Source organism: Xiphias gladius, chromosome 11 (assembly GCF_016859285.1).
Source record: "Xiphias gladius isolate SHS-SW01 ecotype Sanya breed wild chromosome 11, ASM1685928v1, whole genome shotgun sequence".
Classification (NCBI taxonomy): domain Eukaryota; kingdom Metazoa; phylum Chordata; class Actinopteri; order Istiophoriformes; family Xiphiidae; genus Xiphias; species Xiphias gladius.
In genome coordinates, this window is record NC_053410.1 from 9244249 (window position 1) to 9261260 (window position 17012).

At 39.6% G+C, this 17012-nt stretch overlaps 1 protein-coding gene across 5 annotated transcripts in view; it reads right to left on the reverse strand.

Moving 5' to 3' along the window:
• Positions 1–890: 890 nt before the first annotated feature.
• phactr2 (phosphatase and actin regulator 2) overlaps positions 891–17012 on the reverse strand; it is a 43831-nt gene continuing 27709 nt past the window's right edge. For 3 of the 5 annotated variants that reach the window (XM_040140020.1, XM_040140022.1, XM_040140021.1), the window contains exons 3-13: positions 15968–16042; positions 15036–15176; positions 13403–13639; positions 10836–11355; positions 10369–10547; positions 8062–8218; positions 7623–7678; positions 6003–6064; positions 5414–5551; positions 4214–4290; positions 891–2499 (exon numbers count right to left, since the gene is read on the reverse strand). In XM_040140020.1, the coding sequence (XP_039995954.1) occupies positions 2484–2499; positions 4214–4290; positions 5414–5551; positions 6003–6064; positions 7623–7678; positions 8062–8218; positions 10369–10547; positions 10836–11355; positions 13403–13639; positions 15036–15176; positions 15968–16042 (1658 nt within the window). In that variant the 3' untranslated portion in view covers positions 891–2483. The remainder of the gene's footprint in view (positions 2500–4213; positions 4291–5413; positions 5552–6002; positions 6065–7622; positions 7679–8061; positions 8219–10368; positions 10548–10835; positions 11356–13402; positions 13640–15035; positions 15177–15967; positions 16043–17012) is intronic. The other 2 variants (XM_040140023.1, XM_040140024.1) reach the window with 1 other exon arrangement.

Here is a 17012-nt window from a genome sequence, read left to right on the forward strand (position 1 = left end):
GTCAATCACTTATAGTCCGAGTATACTGGGAACAAAAAATTACTAATATTTTTGTTTAATTTTTATATGAAAGTCCATGGCAATGAGTAAGCCATCATGTTTCTTTTTTTTTTTCCTCTACAAGCTTCTTATATTAGTCTTTAAATATTTTCGACAGCTGAAGTTAAAGGTTCAGGTCCTCCGTCTGCGTATCCGTTCTTTTACATCTGACTTTTCTTAGGTTTCGTTTCCTGAGAGCTCAGCCAAACAAACACATTCACACTAAAACAAATCATTATTAATCGACGCCCTTTACATTCTGCATCAACATGCGTTATTTTGGATTTTAACTCAACAGAGCACTTAAAGGCAAAAAATCTATTAACGCACCAAAGCTGAACAGTGACCAGACCACCTCAGCCACAATGCTAACAACCCATAAGTCTATAGACACACTAAATTTGATTGTAGCTGCACATTTAAACAAAGGCAAATCCTCTTGATTAAAGTTAGGTTGTTGCCAACCATGTTTCCTATTTGTGTTTAATCTCTTAATAATAAAAATCAGCCCAGATTTATGAGTCCAAAATTTTTTTCTAAGAATGCAAAAAATACTAAATTTAATCCAAAGAAATACTGCATGATGCATTATAACCTCCCCTGCCCATTCTTAGATCATTACAGCCTAACACATATGAATCTGCTTGTTTTGCCTTATGAGTGATATTAAAGGAATAGTTCAATCTTTTGAGAAATACTCATGACATATTTGCCAGGCAACTCGCCTAGTTTAGCTTAGCAAAAAGAACGGAAACGGGGGAAACAGCCTACCAAGTCTTTTTGCTAGGCTAAGCTAATCACCTGCTGACTGTAGCTTCATATTTAGCATAAAGACATGAGAGTGATATCAATCTTCTCCTCTAACACTTAGAGCAGCAACTAATGATTGTTTTGATCTAAATTAACATGACAAGTATTTTCTTTGTTAAAATGCCAATTATAATTTCTCAGAGCCCAAGCTGATGACTTCAATTTCAATTCCAATTGCTCGTTTTTATCCAACCAACAGTCCATTTTCTGTTGTTCACCAATCAATGTACTGACTAATCATTTCAGCTTTAGAGTATTTCCCAAAACACTGGACAGTTCCTTTACATTCTCGGGTTCATGGTAAAATTCAAAAGTTTTGCGGTATAAAGAGAAATCCAGCTTTGTGTTGATAAGAACAGACCATTACAGGTGGATTCAAGGTGCATGTTAGGGCAAGGTGTAAAAAGGCCACTTACTTAACTATCACCAGCTGATAGATTAAATTGCACAAGCATGTTTCAAGAAATGGAAAGTGAAGTACTTCTCCATTCCTTCAAGAGGCCAGTTGATTGGCTCACGGTTGAAATCAGTGACTGCTCTATATTTGTAAAACCTTTATATGAAGTCCACCCAACAAAATCAAACCAGTAAACCTTCAAATAAGAAGACCATTGTGCAATCAAATTCCTGCTCTTTCTTTGGCACCAAGTCACTCTGACTGAGAGCTCCGGCCAAAAGCCTTAATTGAAAAAAATTAAGACAAAGCATGAAAAGTAGATCCTCTAAACAGCAAGACCAGCACTTTGTGATCAGGCGCCTGTACTTAATAACTCAACACAGGATATATGATCATGTATCATCAGGAAGAGTGCTGAAGGGTTAGATTTGGCGTGAATTGGGAGTCATTTCCATTGCTCGTGATGCATCGGGTACCCACCGCTCCCTCAGCTTCAGCAGTTATAAATATAATACTTGCACTTTATTCTTCCTCTGCATACACATCTTCATCCTTCCAGGCCATAACTCTTGATAATTGATGATATATTGCCCTCTAGTGGCAATACACTTTAAATATGTCTAAAAATGAACTGCAGTATTTCAGATTCAACTCGGAGAGGCACATCTGAGCAGAACCACTTACCTCACCTCCCCTCTGATCTATGACACAGGCCCTGACATCAGCACACTGCCATCCAATCCCTCCCATTTCCTGTTTTGGGATGATGCCCATATATGGTCATTTAGCAGTTTACGACAAGGCATACCAAGGCATGTACACAAGGTGTATAGTACACTTGGGCCACATTCATTACTATGAGGGTCATTTTGCCCGTCTTCCTCCCCAGAACCTCTCATTACAAGGCCTGAAGTGAACCAAAAAAAAAAAAAAAAACAAACCCCCCATCATATACCAGCAGGGTCCGGCCTTCTACAATGAACAAACGGTTCTAATCAGAGTGCTGTACACACACACCACTGTTCTGACAACGGATATGTGTGAAGTGTTTCACTGATGCCCATGGATGGCCAAGGCCTTAAGACACACCTGTAAGCTGTCACTATACACATAAATACATCAGGGGCAAGAGGATCCCAAAGCAAAGTGGACTGAGGGGTCTGGAGGGCCGGGAGACTGCTGGGAGCTGTGGACCAGAGAGCTTGTGATGCTGACGTCCAGGGGGCAGCGAGAGCGCTTAGGGTCGATGGAACCTGAAAGCACACAAGTGTAATTCGTGAAAGGATAAAAACAATTTTGAGATATACATAAGTTGTCTTGTAACAATTTTACAGAGTCTTATTTCAGAGTGTTAATCGTTCTAGTCATATTTTAAGCTAAAATATCAAACATTTGTTGGTTCCAGCTTCTCAAATACGATGCTTCTCCAAACTGCTGTTTTTCTTTGTCATATATGAGACTTAACTGAATATCTTTGGGTTTTGGAGTGTTAACGGAATAAGAAAAGCTATCTAAATATATCACCTTGGGCTGTGGGAAATTATAACGGGCATTCACTAATTTTATGACATCTTACTGACAAATGATAGAAAATGATAACAAACTTAAATAAAGGTTAAACTAAAGAGTATAATATATATAGAGTACATACATAAGAAACTGTGTTATATGCTGAAAGTAATCTCATTTAACTGACAGTGGGTATAAAACTCTGACTAATAGCTAGACGTGCTTATTTTCACATAAAAGAACTCTTGTTGGTTCTCACACACCCACACAGCTGTTTTCCCCTGTTTCCCTAGTTAGACTCCTTCTCAGGACCATGTGAATGTATAAAGACTGGTTGTGACTGGTTTGTGAAGATCACTGACACAGTGTAAAAGCCGGACTTCGACCTGAGCAGAGCTTTAAGACAGCCAGAGGAAGTGGAAACACCTGTGTGGGTGTACAAGGCCTTTAACCAACCTGCACTGAGCTGAAATAAAGTATCTTCTTGGTGCAGATTTTTCTTCAAATTACTAGCACTTTACAGAAGCATGCTTAGCCAAAACGTTTTAACAGGTGCTGGTTAAAGCAGGGTATATTAAAGTAGGAACTGCAGACTGTTTTATAATCCAGTTATAGATTCAATTATCTACTGCAACAACATTTCTCCATTTAGAGTATGAAAATGGTGGCGGTGTAATGGTGTTTCTTTGTGCCAAAGATTTATAACTGATCGAAATGTTGCAGCAAGAGATAAAGGTGTTTGAGTTTCATAAGTTATTATGGAATATAAAACAGTGCTTGGATTCCAATTTTGTCTCAAATTGCTATCATTTGTTTTTTTTAAATGTATTTGTGAGGACTTGTGTCAGACCTTGGTACGGCTAAACTGTTCTCCTAAGAGCTGGGAAAAAAAAAAAAAAAAAAATCAAAGGGCAGTAGAACGCATACAGGAGATTTGCACAAGCCAAATGATATTTGTGTTCTAAATGAGTAAATGGAATAACAGATATTTTAATTCAGAGTGTAACAAATGCAAACAGTGGATATAACAAATATTGAGAAATTTCTACTAAAAAGGTCCAACCTTTCCAATCTTATATTGTGTAGTTGTGTAAAAAAAAAAACAACAAAAAAAAACCATTTTCATTTAAAGGTGTATTAGTTTTTACTGGTGGACATATTCCCTCTGTACTCTGTACAGAGGGAATATAAAACCAAGTCACACAGATCTAATAACATATGAGAGAGTGAACCTGAACTTTATTGGCAATCAATGCCTTAGGCTAATGAACTGGAGTCGACCCAGCTGTATATCATGACTTTAATGTGGTTAGTGGAAATGGCTTTGGGGAGCAGAATAATATAAATATTGATCAATGTGAGCTAATGAACAGCAGGATTTACAATGATAAATTACTAATGAAGTGTGTTATCGTCAGAGTCGTGCCAAACGGTGGAGGCCATCGACCACTTAAGTACCTGGTGAACTGTTTGCTGTCTTCATGAACCTCCATCTCACGGCTCTTAAACTCATTCAGCTCCTTACGGATAGCAGCCTGAGGAGCAGAACACAAACATGAACACGAACACACACACGCACACGCACACACAACACGAGCACGCACACACAAACACACACGCACGCACACAACACGAACACGCGCGCACACACACACACAACACGAGCACGCACACACAAACACGCGCACACACACACCACGAACACGCGCACACACACAACACGAACACACACACACACACACAATACGAACACGCACACACACACACGCACCACGAACACACACGCACACACACCACGCACACGCACACACCAAATCAAAACTGAGGGCAGGCTTTGCTTCAGAGAATTATCCAGGAGGAGGTTTTATAAAGACAACATGTGTATCATCTCTCTTAATATGAGCAAGAACTTCGTGTACGAAACCATCAAGCACAACAGACACTACATGGGCAAAAGTTTACTGTGTGTACTGTTGGTCTGGGCTGTTTTTCATGGTTTAGTTTGGGCTAAACCACTGAGTTCCAGTAAAGAGAAATATTAATGCTACAGCAGACAATAACATTTTTGACAACGGCGTTACTCCAACTTTGTGGCAACAGTTTAGGAAATGCCTTTTTCCTGTTTTACCATGACAGTGTCCCTTTGCACAAAGGGAAGTGAATACACACAGGATTCTCTGAGTTTGATGAACTCATCTAGCCTGCACAAAGCCGTGACTTCAACTCCATCCAACACCTTTGGGGTGAACTGGAATGCTGACTGTGAGTCAGGCCTTATCACCCAACATCAGTGCCCAACTTCTCTGACGCTCTTGTGGCTGAATAAGAGCAAGTCCCTGCAGCAGCGGAAAGCCTCCACCGAGGAGTAGGGGCTGTTATAGCATCCGATTATTATCAAAGTTTTTATAATGATAAATAATCAATAATCACATATGGTTTTAATGTCCACGTGTCCATATGCTTTGTTTGAGTGTCCATATACTACTGGCCATGTAGTGTACTTTGACATCCTTTAGCCTCCTGTAGTTCACTTGTATTTTCAGACTGATATAAAGCTTAATGTTACACATTTATAGAATATGCAACACCTACTAATCAATCAAACAAAAACAAAAAAACCCCCCAACATTTTACAATGCAGTGTATTAACTGTAGTACCTTGTCAGCGGGAGTAAGCCGTGTCCAGGGTTTGTCCGCCCGCCGGTCATAATCCTTGGCGTCCGTTACTTCCACATACTCATTGAAACGCAGGATCCTGCGAGCAACGAGCTCTGCCACTGTAGGCCTCACGCTCAACTACACACATTCACAAAGAAAACCATAAACATCATATTTCAGGAAGAGTCTTTTCTTTTTAGTTTTAGGTTACACTAAAATCTAACACACTCTTTATGCCTGTGTACTTATGTTTTTTTTTTTTTTTTACTGTTGTGCCCCATATTGATTAATTAAATATTTCTAGGTAGCAGATGTTATCTTTTATCACCACAGCTGGAGAGACAGAAAATGCCCAATTTTTCAGCTGAGAATAGTTTTCTCCATCAGTTCCATCTTTGTCCACTAGATGGCCCATTTCAACCCACACATAGCATATTCTCTGCTTCCTAATGTGACTCATAAGGTGGAGTAATACGTACAAGCAGCTAAATATAGACTCACTCTTTCCTTTATGTTCTCTCTTAAGAGAGTGTGTGTAAGTGTAAGTGTATGTGTATGTATGTGTGTGGGGAGTTGGTGTTTACAGTACCTTTCTGGAGAGTCTCCTTTTAATCTCTTGCTTGGCTTCTTGCTCCTCTGCCTCATTCTTTTCTGCATGCAGAGAACCAGCAGAGTCATTTCACACCTACCCTATCTGCAACAAGCTTTTACTTCTATTTATAACCGGGAGATGTGATTCATTATATTAACGCATGTCCTGGGCTGTATAGCGGAGTGACTGCCTTAACATAAACAAAAAAGTTAAATTATGACCTTTAATTACTTTCTACAGATTGAATGAATCATGTGATTTGAATATGTAATGAAGATACTCTTGTTGTGTCTTCATGGATGCACAGTATATACATGTGTGTAAATAATTAGTGAGTGACTTAGCCTGGGAAGCTGGTAAACTCCTTGACCTCGGGTGTTCCCACCAGAGATTGAAACACAAGCTGGCTGGGACTCACAGCACAGAAAGAAACCAGTCACATCTCTTGATGGATGTTATGCAATGAAGTTAAAAACCAGCCTATCCCAAAATCGGGGTAAAAGGAACAGTACACACATCCCAGCATGCCCTGCAAAGTTTTTGCGTCAATTTTAACAAGACACTTCATCGTTCTTTATGGCAGTGTATCACTATCACTGCAACAGTCAGTTGTGAAGGTTAATTCCAGCACTTGAAATGCTGTAGTACAGTAATATTTTAAGTGATTAGTTAGAGCCTCAAAGAACTGAGTGTTCACTCATGTATAAACTGTAGCCACGAAGGGGTTGAACTTAGTCAGATACAATGTTCACATAACTTTAAGTTCTTTTGCAGTCATGCTATACTGTTAATTAATAAATTGTTAATACAATTAAACTGAAATTGTTGTCATTTTTGATTTCAATTTCCTGTGTTGTATCCACTGGTTACAAACTGGTGATTGTGATTATTACACAATCTTAAGCAGGTCAAAAGCTGTTGGAATTAGTTCAGTTAGATCGAGAGCAAAATTACTTTTTGAAATAATAATATCTAATGCTTAAAGGCCTCTAAAAGTCTCTTAAGTGCAACGTTGTCACAAAAAGTGAGCTAGCAAACCCTCCAGTGAAATAATGAGATTATTGTTTGGTAGCATCACAAACTTATTTTACTTACTAATTGAAAGAGTATGTTTGATATTTATCAGAACCAGTGTGCAGTATGTGTGTATTGTAAACAGGGCAGCCTGACTAACTGACCAGAACTAACTTTTATCACAGTGTTGTATTGTGACCAAAGCAAAGAGAAATAAAAACAATAATAATTTTGAGGCAATCTTTGCTGAGCCCTTTGCAAATAATACAGACTTCAATGTGATTGAAGACATTAGTCCAGTGTGGGAGACACAAAGCCTCCAGTAGACAGTAACTCATAATTTAGACAGACATATCTGTCTCATCCATCTGATTAATGAGACACAGAAGGTCATATATAAAGGTCTGAATGTGGCAGCAACAGACTACAACTGGACAGATAGAACAACACAATACCAATTTCCACACGCCCTTATTGATTCATCACATTGCCATAGTTTGAAAATTACGTCATATTACTATTTAAACGTCTGGACAAAAATAATAATATAAAAATGGTGTATCACATCTCCCCACAGTTTACTAGTGTATTTCAGAGACTTACGCTTGAGGATGTTTCTCTGCTCCAGCTCCTCTGTCGTGGGTCTTTGGCTCAGACGCCTGAAAAGAGAAAATTGTGTACTCATACTTTTTTACAAGGAACAGATAAGAAATGATTTAAACATTAAACTGACGTCCACAGGAAAACAACATGAATATTCACAGTAACATTCGTACATTTTTTGTTGTTAATCCAAAGGCTGTTTGCCACCAGCCTCCATGCCGAATCTGGTAGAAAAGTCCAAACTAAACTTCAGCAGATTTTTACTGTGCATCATTTGTACTAGTACACCACTCACAACTACATCAAAAAATAATTAACAATCTCTTTTATTACCCCACAGCTCCACCAAATCTTTGAAGCAAATTCACACCTAGCTACATTTTCACAGCATGCTGTTGTGTGTGTGTGTTTGTGTGTGTCTGTGTGTGTCTGTGTGTACCTGACTAGTTTGCAGCCTATCTGCTGTCGCAGCTCGTGTCTCTCTGTCTCGGAGCTGCGTGGCAGAATGTTTTTCTCCTCCAGCTCTTTCTTGCTGGGTCGGTTCCCAAGCTTGATGTTAAGGGTGTCTCGTCGGCGGATCTTGCTGGCCAGAGAGCCTGGAAAAGAGACCGAACAGTGAAAACTTGTCTCGGGCTTCTTAGGGCCTTGAAACAACCCGCATAGAGATCAGCTGCAGATAATAATCAAAGCATCAATGAAGCAAATGAGGCACCTAAAAACCTACAAAACCAGAAAGATGGCAACTAGCTGTTACATTAGTAGTAGATACAGCAAGTGCACTTGAATTACAAACCTGACCACAATGGTGAGTCATGTTAGATTAAATGGTGGTTATTTTTTTAAAGCTCCAGGAGCTGACAAGTAAAAGGCCAAATCATCTCTGCAACCTCAAAAACAAATACTCTTAATTAGCATGCCACCAAACATGACCCAAATGTATGGCTCCACTTGAATCGGTAAATGATGTTCGCTGAATGTTCTCTATGGTTTTCAACATGTACACTACCAGTCAAAAGTTTTAGAACCCCTTCATCTTTCCACTTGTTACTGAAATTTACATACTGTAATGTCTCTGTGTATTTTGAAATTTAAAAAAAAAAAAATGGAATCTTAAATCCTAAACTGAATCTCAATTTTTGACTAATTTAGCAGCCAAACACCCTCGTGGTGTTCTTTCTACAATGGGAATTAAATATTGCTCAGAAAGTTCGTCCCAACACTGGTCCAAAAGTTCCCACAAATGTGTTGCACTTGTAGGTTGCTTTGCTTTCACCTTCTGTCCAGTTCATCCCAAACTGCCTCCATGGGGTTTAAGCCCGGAGACGGTGCCAGTCTTCCATCATGTGACGCCACGGTCTAGTTCTCATCTTCTAATGTTTTGGGTCACTCTCTGAGCTTTAGGATGTTTCTTGCCTTTTTCTGATCAGCAATATACAATACTACTTCCTGCAGTACAGTATTGTCCTAATAGTGCGTCAGAGGGTGTAGTACCACAGTTCGGTCCAAAACTGCCTACAAACCTTGTGGCAATTATTTAATTTCTTAACTCCTAAAAAAAGCCAAATGGCCTGTTTTCTATTAAATTTACATGATTTTATAAAAATAAAAATAAAACCGTGTTCTAAAACTTTTGACCAGTAGTGTATATCACATTGTGTTCCACCTCATTTGACAATCATAATGGCAGCACTTTTTCTGATGCGAATGTCTGCATTGTACAGTGACTCCAAACTGGATGGCTTCATAGTCTTGCTGTGAGCCGTCCTTTCCACTTAATCTTGATAGAGATGAGATCTGGGGACTGTGCGGGCCTCAAAATCAATGAAAAGTCACTGTGTTCCTTCACCCACTCAGTGATGATACATGACTTGGGACATGATATAACTTTCTTTAATAAGTGTCATCTGCATTTTTTGCTCACTTCTTGCCATTCTCAAACTCTGATCTACCTATCGATTTCTTTTTGTCAATGTGGTAAGTTATTACTGGTATTACTGACAATAACAGACTATGAAACCATGGATCACAGTCAGCACTTGCTCCTCTGGCAGACTAAAGGGAGCCCGTGTGAATGTTATTGACTCTTTGTCTGAATTTGGTTGTGACAATGGCTGTGGGAGAAAATGTACTAACTGAATTAACATACCACTTTTTTTCAACCTCCACAACATGCATGTGAAATTGCAGTGTAGTGATAAATAAATAATTTAAGATTTAAAAAAATAACAGAATAACAAGAGAACAGAGGCTTGCAAACTGTTTCCCCTTGGGGGCCAGTATGTCTGGTTTTGGTGACCTGCAGGTCAAGACGTTCAAGCGTCTATCTATTGAAAAGTTTAAGTTTCTTAGATGTCTAGATGACAACTACATAACTTGTTTATTCGGCAGCATTTTCGATGACTGTATATGTAGCAGGCTCTCCTGGACACATCATTTCTTAGCAAAAACATTTTAAAAGTGAAATTCTAAACACTAGCACCGATTCACATGTCTACGTTTCCAGATTAGCTAAAGAAAACATGGCTGTTGGGAGATTCAAGAACTCCCCAATGGCTGATGGGGCATTCCAGAACTCCCAAAGGGCTGCTGGGATGTTTTAAAACTCCAAAATGACTTCTGGGACATTACATCACACATCTGATGATGTGTAGTCATGAGAGCTTCTCTAAAACGTTCACGAGTTCTACAGGGGGCGCACTGATTTTTCTCCATTATTGTGTGATGTGTTACGAAACTAATGCCATACTATTTGTGTACTCGTCTTCCTCCTCCTCTTCTTCCTCCTCGTCCTTGTACAGGATTGGGCCGTCAGAGTCAGAGTCACTAGTCTGGCCGTCTCTCGGCCTATCAGGGATCACTGTCACTTTGGCCTGCTCTGTTTTCACACTCAGGCCCTGTGGCTTTTGAGCTTGGCCTTCTGCTGACCTGCAGGAAACAAGAAAGTAGGACCACCCACATTTGTGAAGTACAACGAATACTTGGATTTGTAAAGCTATATCAACTAAATGTTAATATTTTACTTTATTGGACACAATTAAATAAAGTTACAGATTTATTGTCAATCAATTCATTGCCTAAATCGTTTCAGCACTCATCATGTGATTCCAGTAAGACTACTGTGTAGATACGTATGTAATGTACTCTAGAAGTGTAAGACTGACATGCAGAGAAAGTGAACATAAGGAATGTTGCATGTCCTAACTAAATTTTTACCTTGGGCCGTTCACAGCAAAATCTGTTTCTTCTTTCTTCTTTTCATCCTCTCCTCCTTCCCTTTCCTTCCCCTGTTTCCCCCCATGTGGGCTGCTGTCTGTCTCTCCCTCTGTGAAGGAAGTGTCCTCTGTAGCAGCGCTGACATGGGGAGACTGGACTGTGGGTTCAGGAGCCATACCTTTGCGGGTTTCCTCATCCTCAGAGGAGGCATTGAAAGCAGATTGAGAAGCAGCCTGAGTTCCCTCTGTCTCACTGCCTGAGGCTTTAGATGAGGCAGACTTGGTGTCTGAGGAAAGGGGTAAAGATTTGAACCCCCCAGGCTGGCTAGGAGTCTCTGCGGAGGCCTTTTGAGGTACAGAGGAAGAGACTGGAGTGTCTGATTTCCGGTTGGTCCTTGCATCTGTCCCATCAGTCTGTGCCGCAGCACTTGCGTCCTTAGGTGCGCGAGAACGAGGGGTGGAGGTGGAGGCAGGGGTAGTTTTTGTTATGCCTCCTGTCTTCTTTGGATGGGAGGATTTGGCTGAGGAGAAGCAGGAGCAAGAGTAAGTGAGAAGAGAAAGATAGAAAATCTGACTTTTTCCTATCTTCCAGGTGCTCCAGTTTCCTCCTACAGTGAGGACATGCAAAGCTATATAAACAAAAACTCTCAATTGTCTATAGGTGTGAATGTGGTTCAGTCTATACAAATGAATTGTTTTAGACTATTATTTACTTCAAAGTCCAACTTAAATCACATTTAGGCATCTCTTTCTGCAGTCAAAAATTTGTCAACATGTTTTCCAAAATGTAAACTAATATAGGCAAAAAACAGTCAATCAAGTTGTAGCCCACAGCATAACTCACCGAATCCATGGTAACATTACACTGTTTCTTTTAAAAGTTTACATCTGTTCATTTAAGTAGAGACTTTGAAGGTTTAATGCATAGACTGATGTTTAATGTGACATCCTCAAAAAGGCTTTGTAGAAAGAAAAATCATTTAATTATACTGATATACTGAAGAAACCAAAAAATATAAAATGAAAATTTATACATTTAATTTCTAATTCTTACTCTAACGTGAACACAGAGCAATTAATTTAAGGAACAGATGTGTATGCTGCAGCAGAAAAAAAAATTATGAAACTTAATTTCAGTTGGTCTTAAAATAATATGCACTGCAGGGCTGCACCTAATGATTATTTTCATTACGTTATCCATTATCATCAATTATTTTTCAAATTAATCTTTTGATTGTTTAGGCTATAAAATGCCAGAAATTTCTGAAAATGTCCATTCATATTTCCTGTCTTCCAATTTCTTGTTCTGCACAGCCAACAGTCCAGAGCCAAAAAATATTCACAATGACAATTTATATCGCTGACTAATCGATCAATAACCTCAGTCCCTAATCTACAGTAAATATGCATTCCACAGTTGATCAGGTTTTAAGCAGTAAGAAACCACTCTATTAGAGAATGCTGGCAGCCGTAATGTTTAAGGATTAGAATAACCCCTTCTAATCACATATGTAAAAAAAATGAAACACATATAGATTACCTACGGTAATACTGACTGAAATAGCCTTTTAAGTGTCTTTGTGTGCTGGTAAAAGGAATCGACTCCAGAGCTTTTATCTGCTTAATTTATCATGAAATAACGAGGGAACTGGCCACACCGGGCCATGAAACTGATTGTCAGTCAATTTTCCAATTGCTTTTGAGCTTCTGAAAATGAGGGACTACATATTAGAATGGATTTTATTCCTAAACAGTTAATGTGATATTTTTGTTAAACCCTTTGAATTAAAGCTGAAAGTCTACACCTCAATCACATGTTGATGTCTTAGTTTCAGTTCCATTATGGTGGTTTACAGCGGAAGTATTGTGAAAATTGCGTCACAGTCCAAACCCTTGACGCACTCCATGTACCTAACAGGCCATGCTCCAATGATGTCACTCACACTCATATTGCCTCTCTCTCTCTCTCACACACCCTCACACCCTCTCACACACACACACACACACACACACTCCACTATCCCTTTGGGGACACTCATTGACATGCATTCCCTAGCCCCTTACCCTAACCTTGACCATCACAAATAAATGCCTAACTCTGACCCTAAAACCAAAAAAAGCAGTCTCTACCTATGGGGACCTGAATTTTTGTCTCCACAGTGGCATAAGTCCCCATGGGTTAGTGTGCATTCAGGTCCCCACAGGCATATAAGAACAAGTACGACACACACACACTCTCTCTCTCTCTCTCTCTCTCTCCCCTCTCCCTCCCTCCCGTAGAGGAGTTTACAGAACCGCACAAACGACAGAGAGAGATCATCACCGTAAAACGTCTACAGTTACTTACTTCACCGGAAATCCCTTCTAACGCCAGCCGACAGAAACTTGACTCAACATTTCAAATACATGACGGAGTGTACATGAAGCAACGGTTTACAGGTGCAGAAAAGCTTTATAAGTGAGCCATCTTTCCCTTCCAACAGCGACACAAGCCCATTTTCCATGCAAGCAGGCAGGGCGGGAACGTCGACAGGCAAACTGGCCTCAGCTCCAGCGAGCTGAACTTACCGATCCCGCGACTAGCGTTGTTAGCGCTCCGCGGGTTAGCCTTAGCCAGAGTGGACGAGGCTGTCTTGCCAGCGGTTTTAGCTGTCTTTTTAGTCCCCTCTCTGAGCCTGGTTGTGGCTGCAGTGCCACCCGCAGGTTTGGAAGAGGCAGGCGGAGTGGCACTTTGCTGTCTTTTAGCTTGCATGTCTCGAGGTCGCACCTGGTTTGCCCGGGTGAGGGGTTTAGCATTACACCTCTCTGAGCAGAGCAGAGCAGAGGAAGCAGGAAGAAAAAGTACAGTAGTCAAGGGTTAAAATGGAGATCGAAAGCAAGATAAAAGATGCACAAATGGACATGCAGACAAGCAAATGGAGGCAGACGAGTGATAATGAAAGATAAAGAGTGAGTTGTATAGAGCTAATGATGACAACAAAAGATGCTTAATATGTAGTCTTGTAATAAATCTTTTCCATAGTATTAACAGATAAAATGAACCCATTACCCTTTCAAACCTCCAGTAAGATGGTATGTGTGATCTGTTACTGTATTTGCAGTGTTTGTTGTCTGTGCCTTTCTGATTATTGATAAATGAACAAACAAATGGCTCTGAGCTCAATGCTAACAGGGTTGAGAACAGCACAACACTTAAGCAGCATCAGAAGGAAGAGCTGTGGCTTGTCTCCTGAGGGAAAGGGAGGCATTAGGAGATGGAGATACTGTTCTGTTCAGACTGTGAATGCCTGTTTCAGGCTGATATAACGGGAAAATCTATTTGAACACATTAGACCCGGTCAGAGATCCCACAGAGGATTCAATGTCAGGCAGAAAACTGCTGCCGATACAAATGCATTCCAAGATCAAAAAGAAAAGACCTCAAAGCGACCAACGTCTAATAAAAGCTGATACTTTTAGTTCTTCCATATAAAAATGAAATTGCTGAAGGGCCGTAAAAGTCCTATATTTCTGAGTAACATAACAGGTTTCATGTTCTGTTTAGAAGAGGGAAGCCATATTGCTCAATCAAACATTTAGCAGCTGGGCTGTCTAGGACGTAATTTCTAGTACATGCTCATAGCACGCACGGCAAATTATTCTACCAAGAGAAAATCTTTATTTACTAAAATAAATTCACAATCTAGATCCACAACAACCTCTAAAACGTGTATGAATAAGCGTTGGAATATACTATATTTATTTAACCAAATTGATTTAAGGATTACCTTGGAGAGAAAGACCTCTTTGTAACAAAGTTTTTTTTCATCTGCCCTTTTTTTCCCTTATTTTTCCTTCTGCGTGTAGGTATGACAGTTTCGACAATCCACCAATATCAGTACCTCTGTGGTGGCTTACACATTGTTTAATTTATGCATAATCCAAATGTTGTCCCTGGGATAATTGTGCTGGTGTTCACATAGTAACAATTAGCCACTTCGGATTTTGAAAATACAAGTTTATCATTCAAGAACAAGACAAACCACAAAATAAAGTGAGTTCTTGTTGAAATTATAATGTGCCCGTGAGAAACTATTATCCCACACCTAAAGCCTCAACTAGTTTAGAGATCCTAATGTTAAGGTCTCCAATAATCCCCATGGTTACTGGTCCCATTATGACAGGAACTCATGTTAGACACAGTAACTGATCCAGAGGTTACCTGTTTTGTCCTCAGTGCTGATGGGCCCGGTGGCCTGTTCCTCCAGCAGCGTCTCTGGAAACTCAATGTCAACTTTGACCTCCTCCGATCTCACACTGGATGTGGCATGGCCGTTGAGATTTTCACTGCTGATCGGTTCATCTGGAAGAGAAAAAAAATAGAATTACCGCCTCGCGGTTGTATGCCACCACTGACCAGTCAAGTTGCAGTAAATATGTTCACAATTGCACCTTGTCTTCCTGAGTTAGGGTGTTGAATAATGGCCAGAAAAGTGTATTTGCAGAACATTATGATGTCACAGTGAAGTTGACCTTTGACCTTTTGGATATAAAATACCATCACTTCATCATTTTATTGTATTAAACATTTTTTGTGAAATTTTGTCATAATTATGGTACGAATTCTTGAGTCACGGCCAAAAATGTGTTTTGAGAGGTCACAGTGACCTTGACTTTTGACCTCTGACCACCAAATTCTAATCAGTTCATCCTTGGGTCCAAATGAACGTTTGTGCCAAATCTGAAGTAATTCCCTCACGGCGCTCCTGAGATAGCGCACTCACGCGAATGGGACGCGCAATTGGACAGACAGACAACCCGTAAACATAAAGCCTCCAGCCACAGCTGTCACCGGCACAGAGGCATAAAAAGGTATATAGTTGATGAAAAATAAATAATTAAGGAAACAGTTGAGATGTCAGATCTTACAAATGACAAAGTCTCCATCTGGGTTTATAAGTAACTAAAATGTTCTGAACTGTAATTACAGCTCTATCATGGGCCAATCAGTGTGATATTGAATGATGGATGGAAGCATCATTTCCTGTTTTTTATTCCCAAAGTGATTCATGTCTGAGATTTTGCATTTGACAAATGGATAAGTGTAAATAAATGAATGAATGAAGAATCATGTGAATTAATTATCAGACAGACCTTGGTCAGGGATGAGAACTCCTTTCTTGATCAGCTCCTCCCTCGTTTGCCTGGTGGAAATTTTTCTTTCTAAAACTGAAAGATGAACAAGGCCATTGTGATTCCGTAGGGAAATTCTGTTTGGTATTCCTTCATCTAGTCTTCAACAGCATGAATCTACACAGAAATGTGCAAAAGCATTGCACAACAGTTGCCGCTATGTTCCTCCTCTTATTGCAAAAGCAGCATTGTAATCCCCACCCTGTACTCCACACAACGGCACCACATTTCAAGTCGTAGATGAGGAACTAAGTGAATTCTGCCGTCGTGCTACAACCTAACATCATGATCATGATGAAGCGATCCGCTTTGTTCACAATAAGGTCTTCGCACAGCTGAGTCACCTAATGAGCATGCTCGCTGTTGACCACACATTTAGAGCTGAAATGACCAGTCAATAATCGATCAGTGAATCGACAATAAAAAAAAAAATCAGTGACTGTTAAGGTAATGGAATAACCCTTTTTTTTTTTTTTTTTTAAAAGCCAAAATGCTAGACATTTTCCCATTTCAGCTTCTCAACTATGGACGTTTGCTGCTTTTCTTGGTCATTTATATCTTTGTCTTTTCGATGGATGGTTGAATGAGACAAGAAATTTGAAGACAACCCCTTGGGCTCTGGGAAATAATAATGCCCTTTTTCATTATTTTGTGACATTTGTTAGATTTTCAGAAAATAAATAATAATTAGATGCGGCCCTACACACAAAGCTTAGAGTGGTTTGTTCACTAAATAAATACAAATAAGACTGAACAATGGCCAAACAACGCCAAATGCTCCAAGCAGTGTTAAATTATATTAATGCCCATGTTTGTTTTCACTCCCAAATGAATGGTTTAGATAACTGTGCTCAAAATCGAGATTCACATTTTTTTTTTTAAAATTGCATTTGTATAAAGTTTTGCCACTATCCATATTCACCATTAGGCAAGCTAATATTCAACATTTAGTGCTGTTCTATACCTTTAAATAGCAAGGAATTATTGAGAATCAAAATCAAGAAGA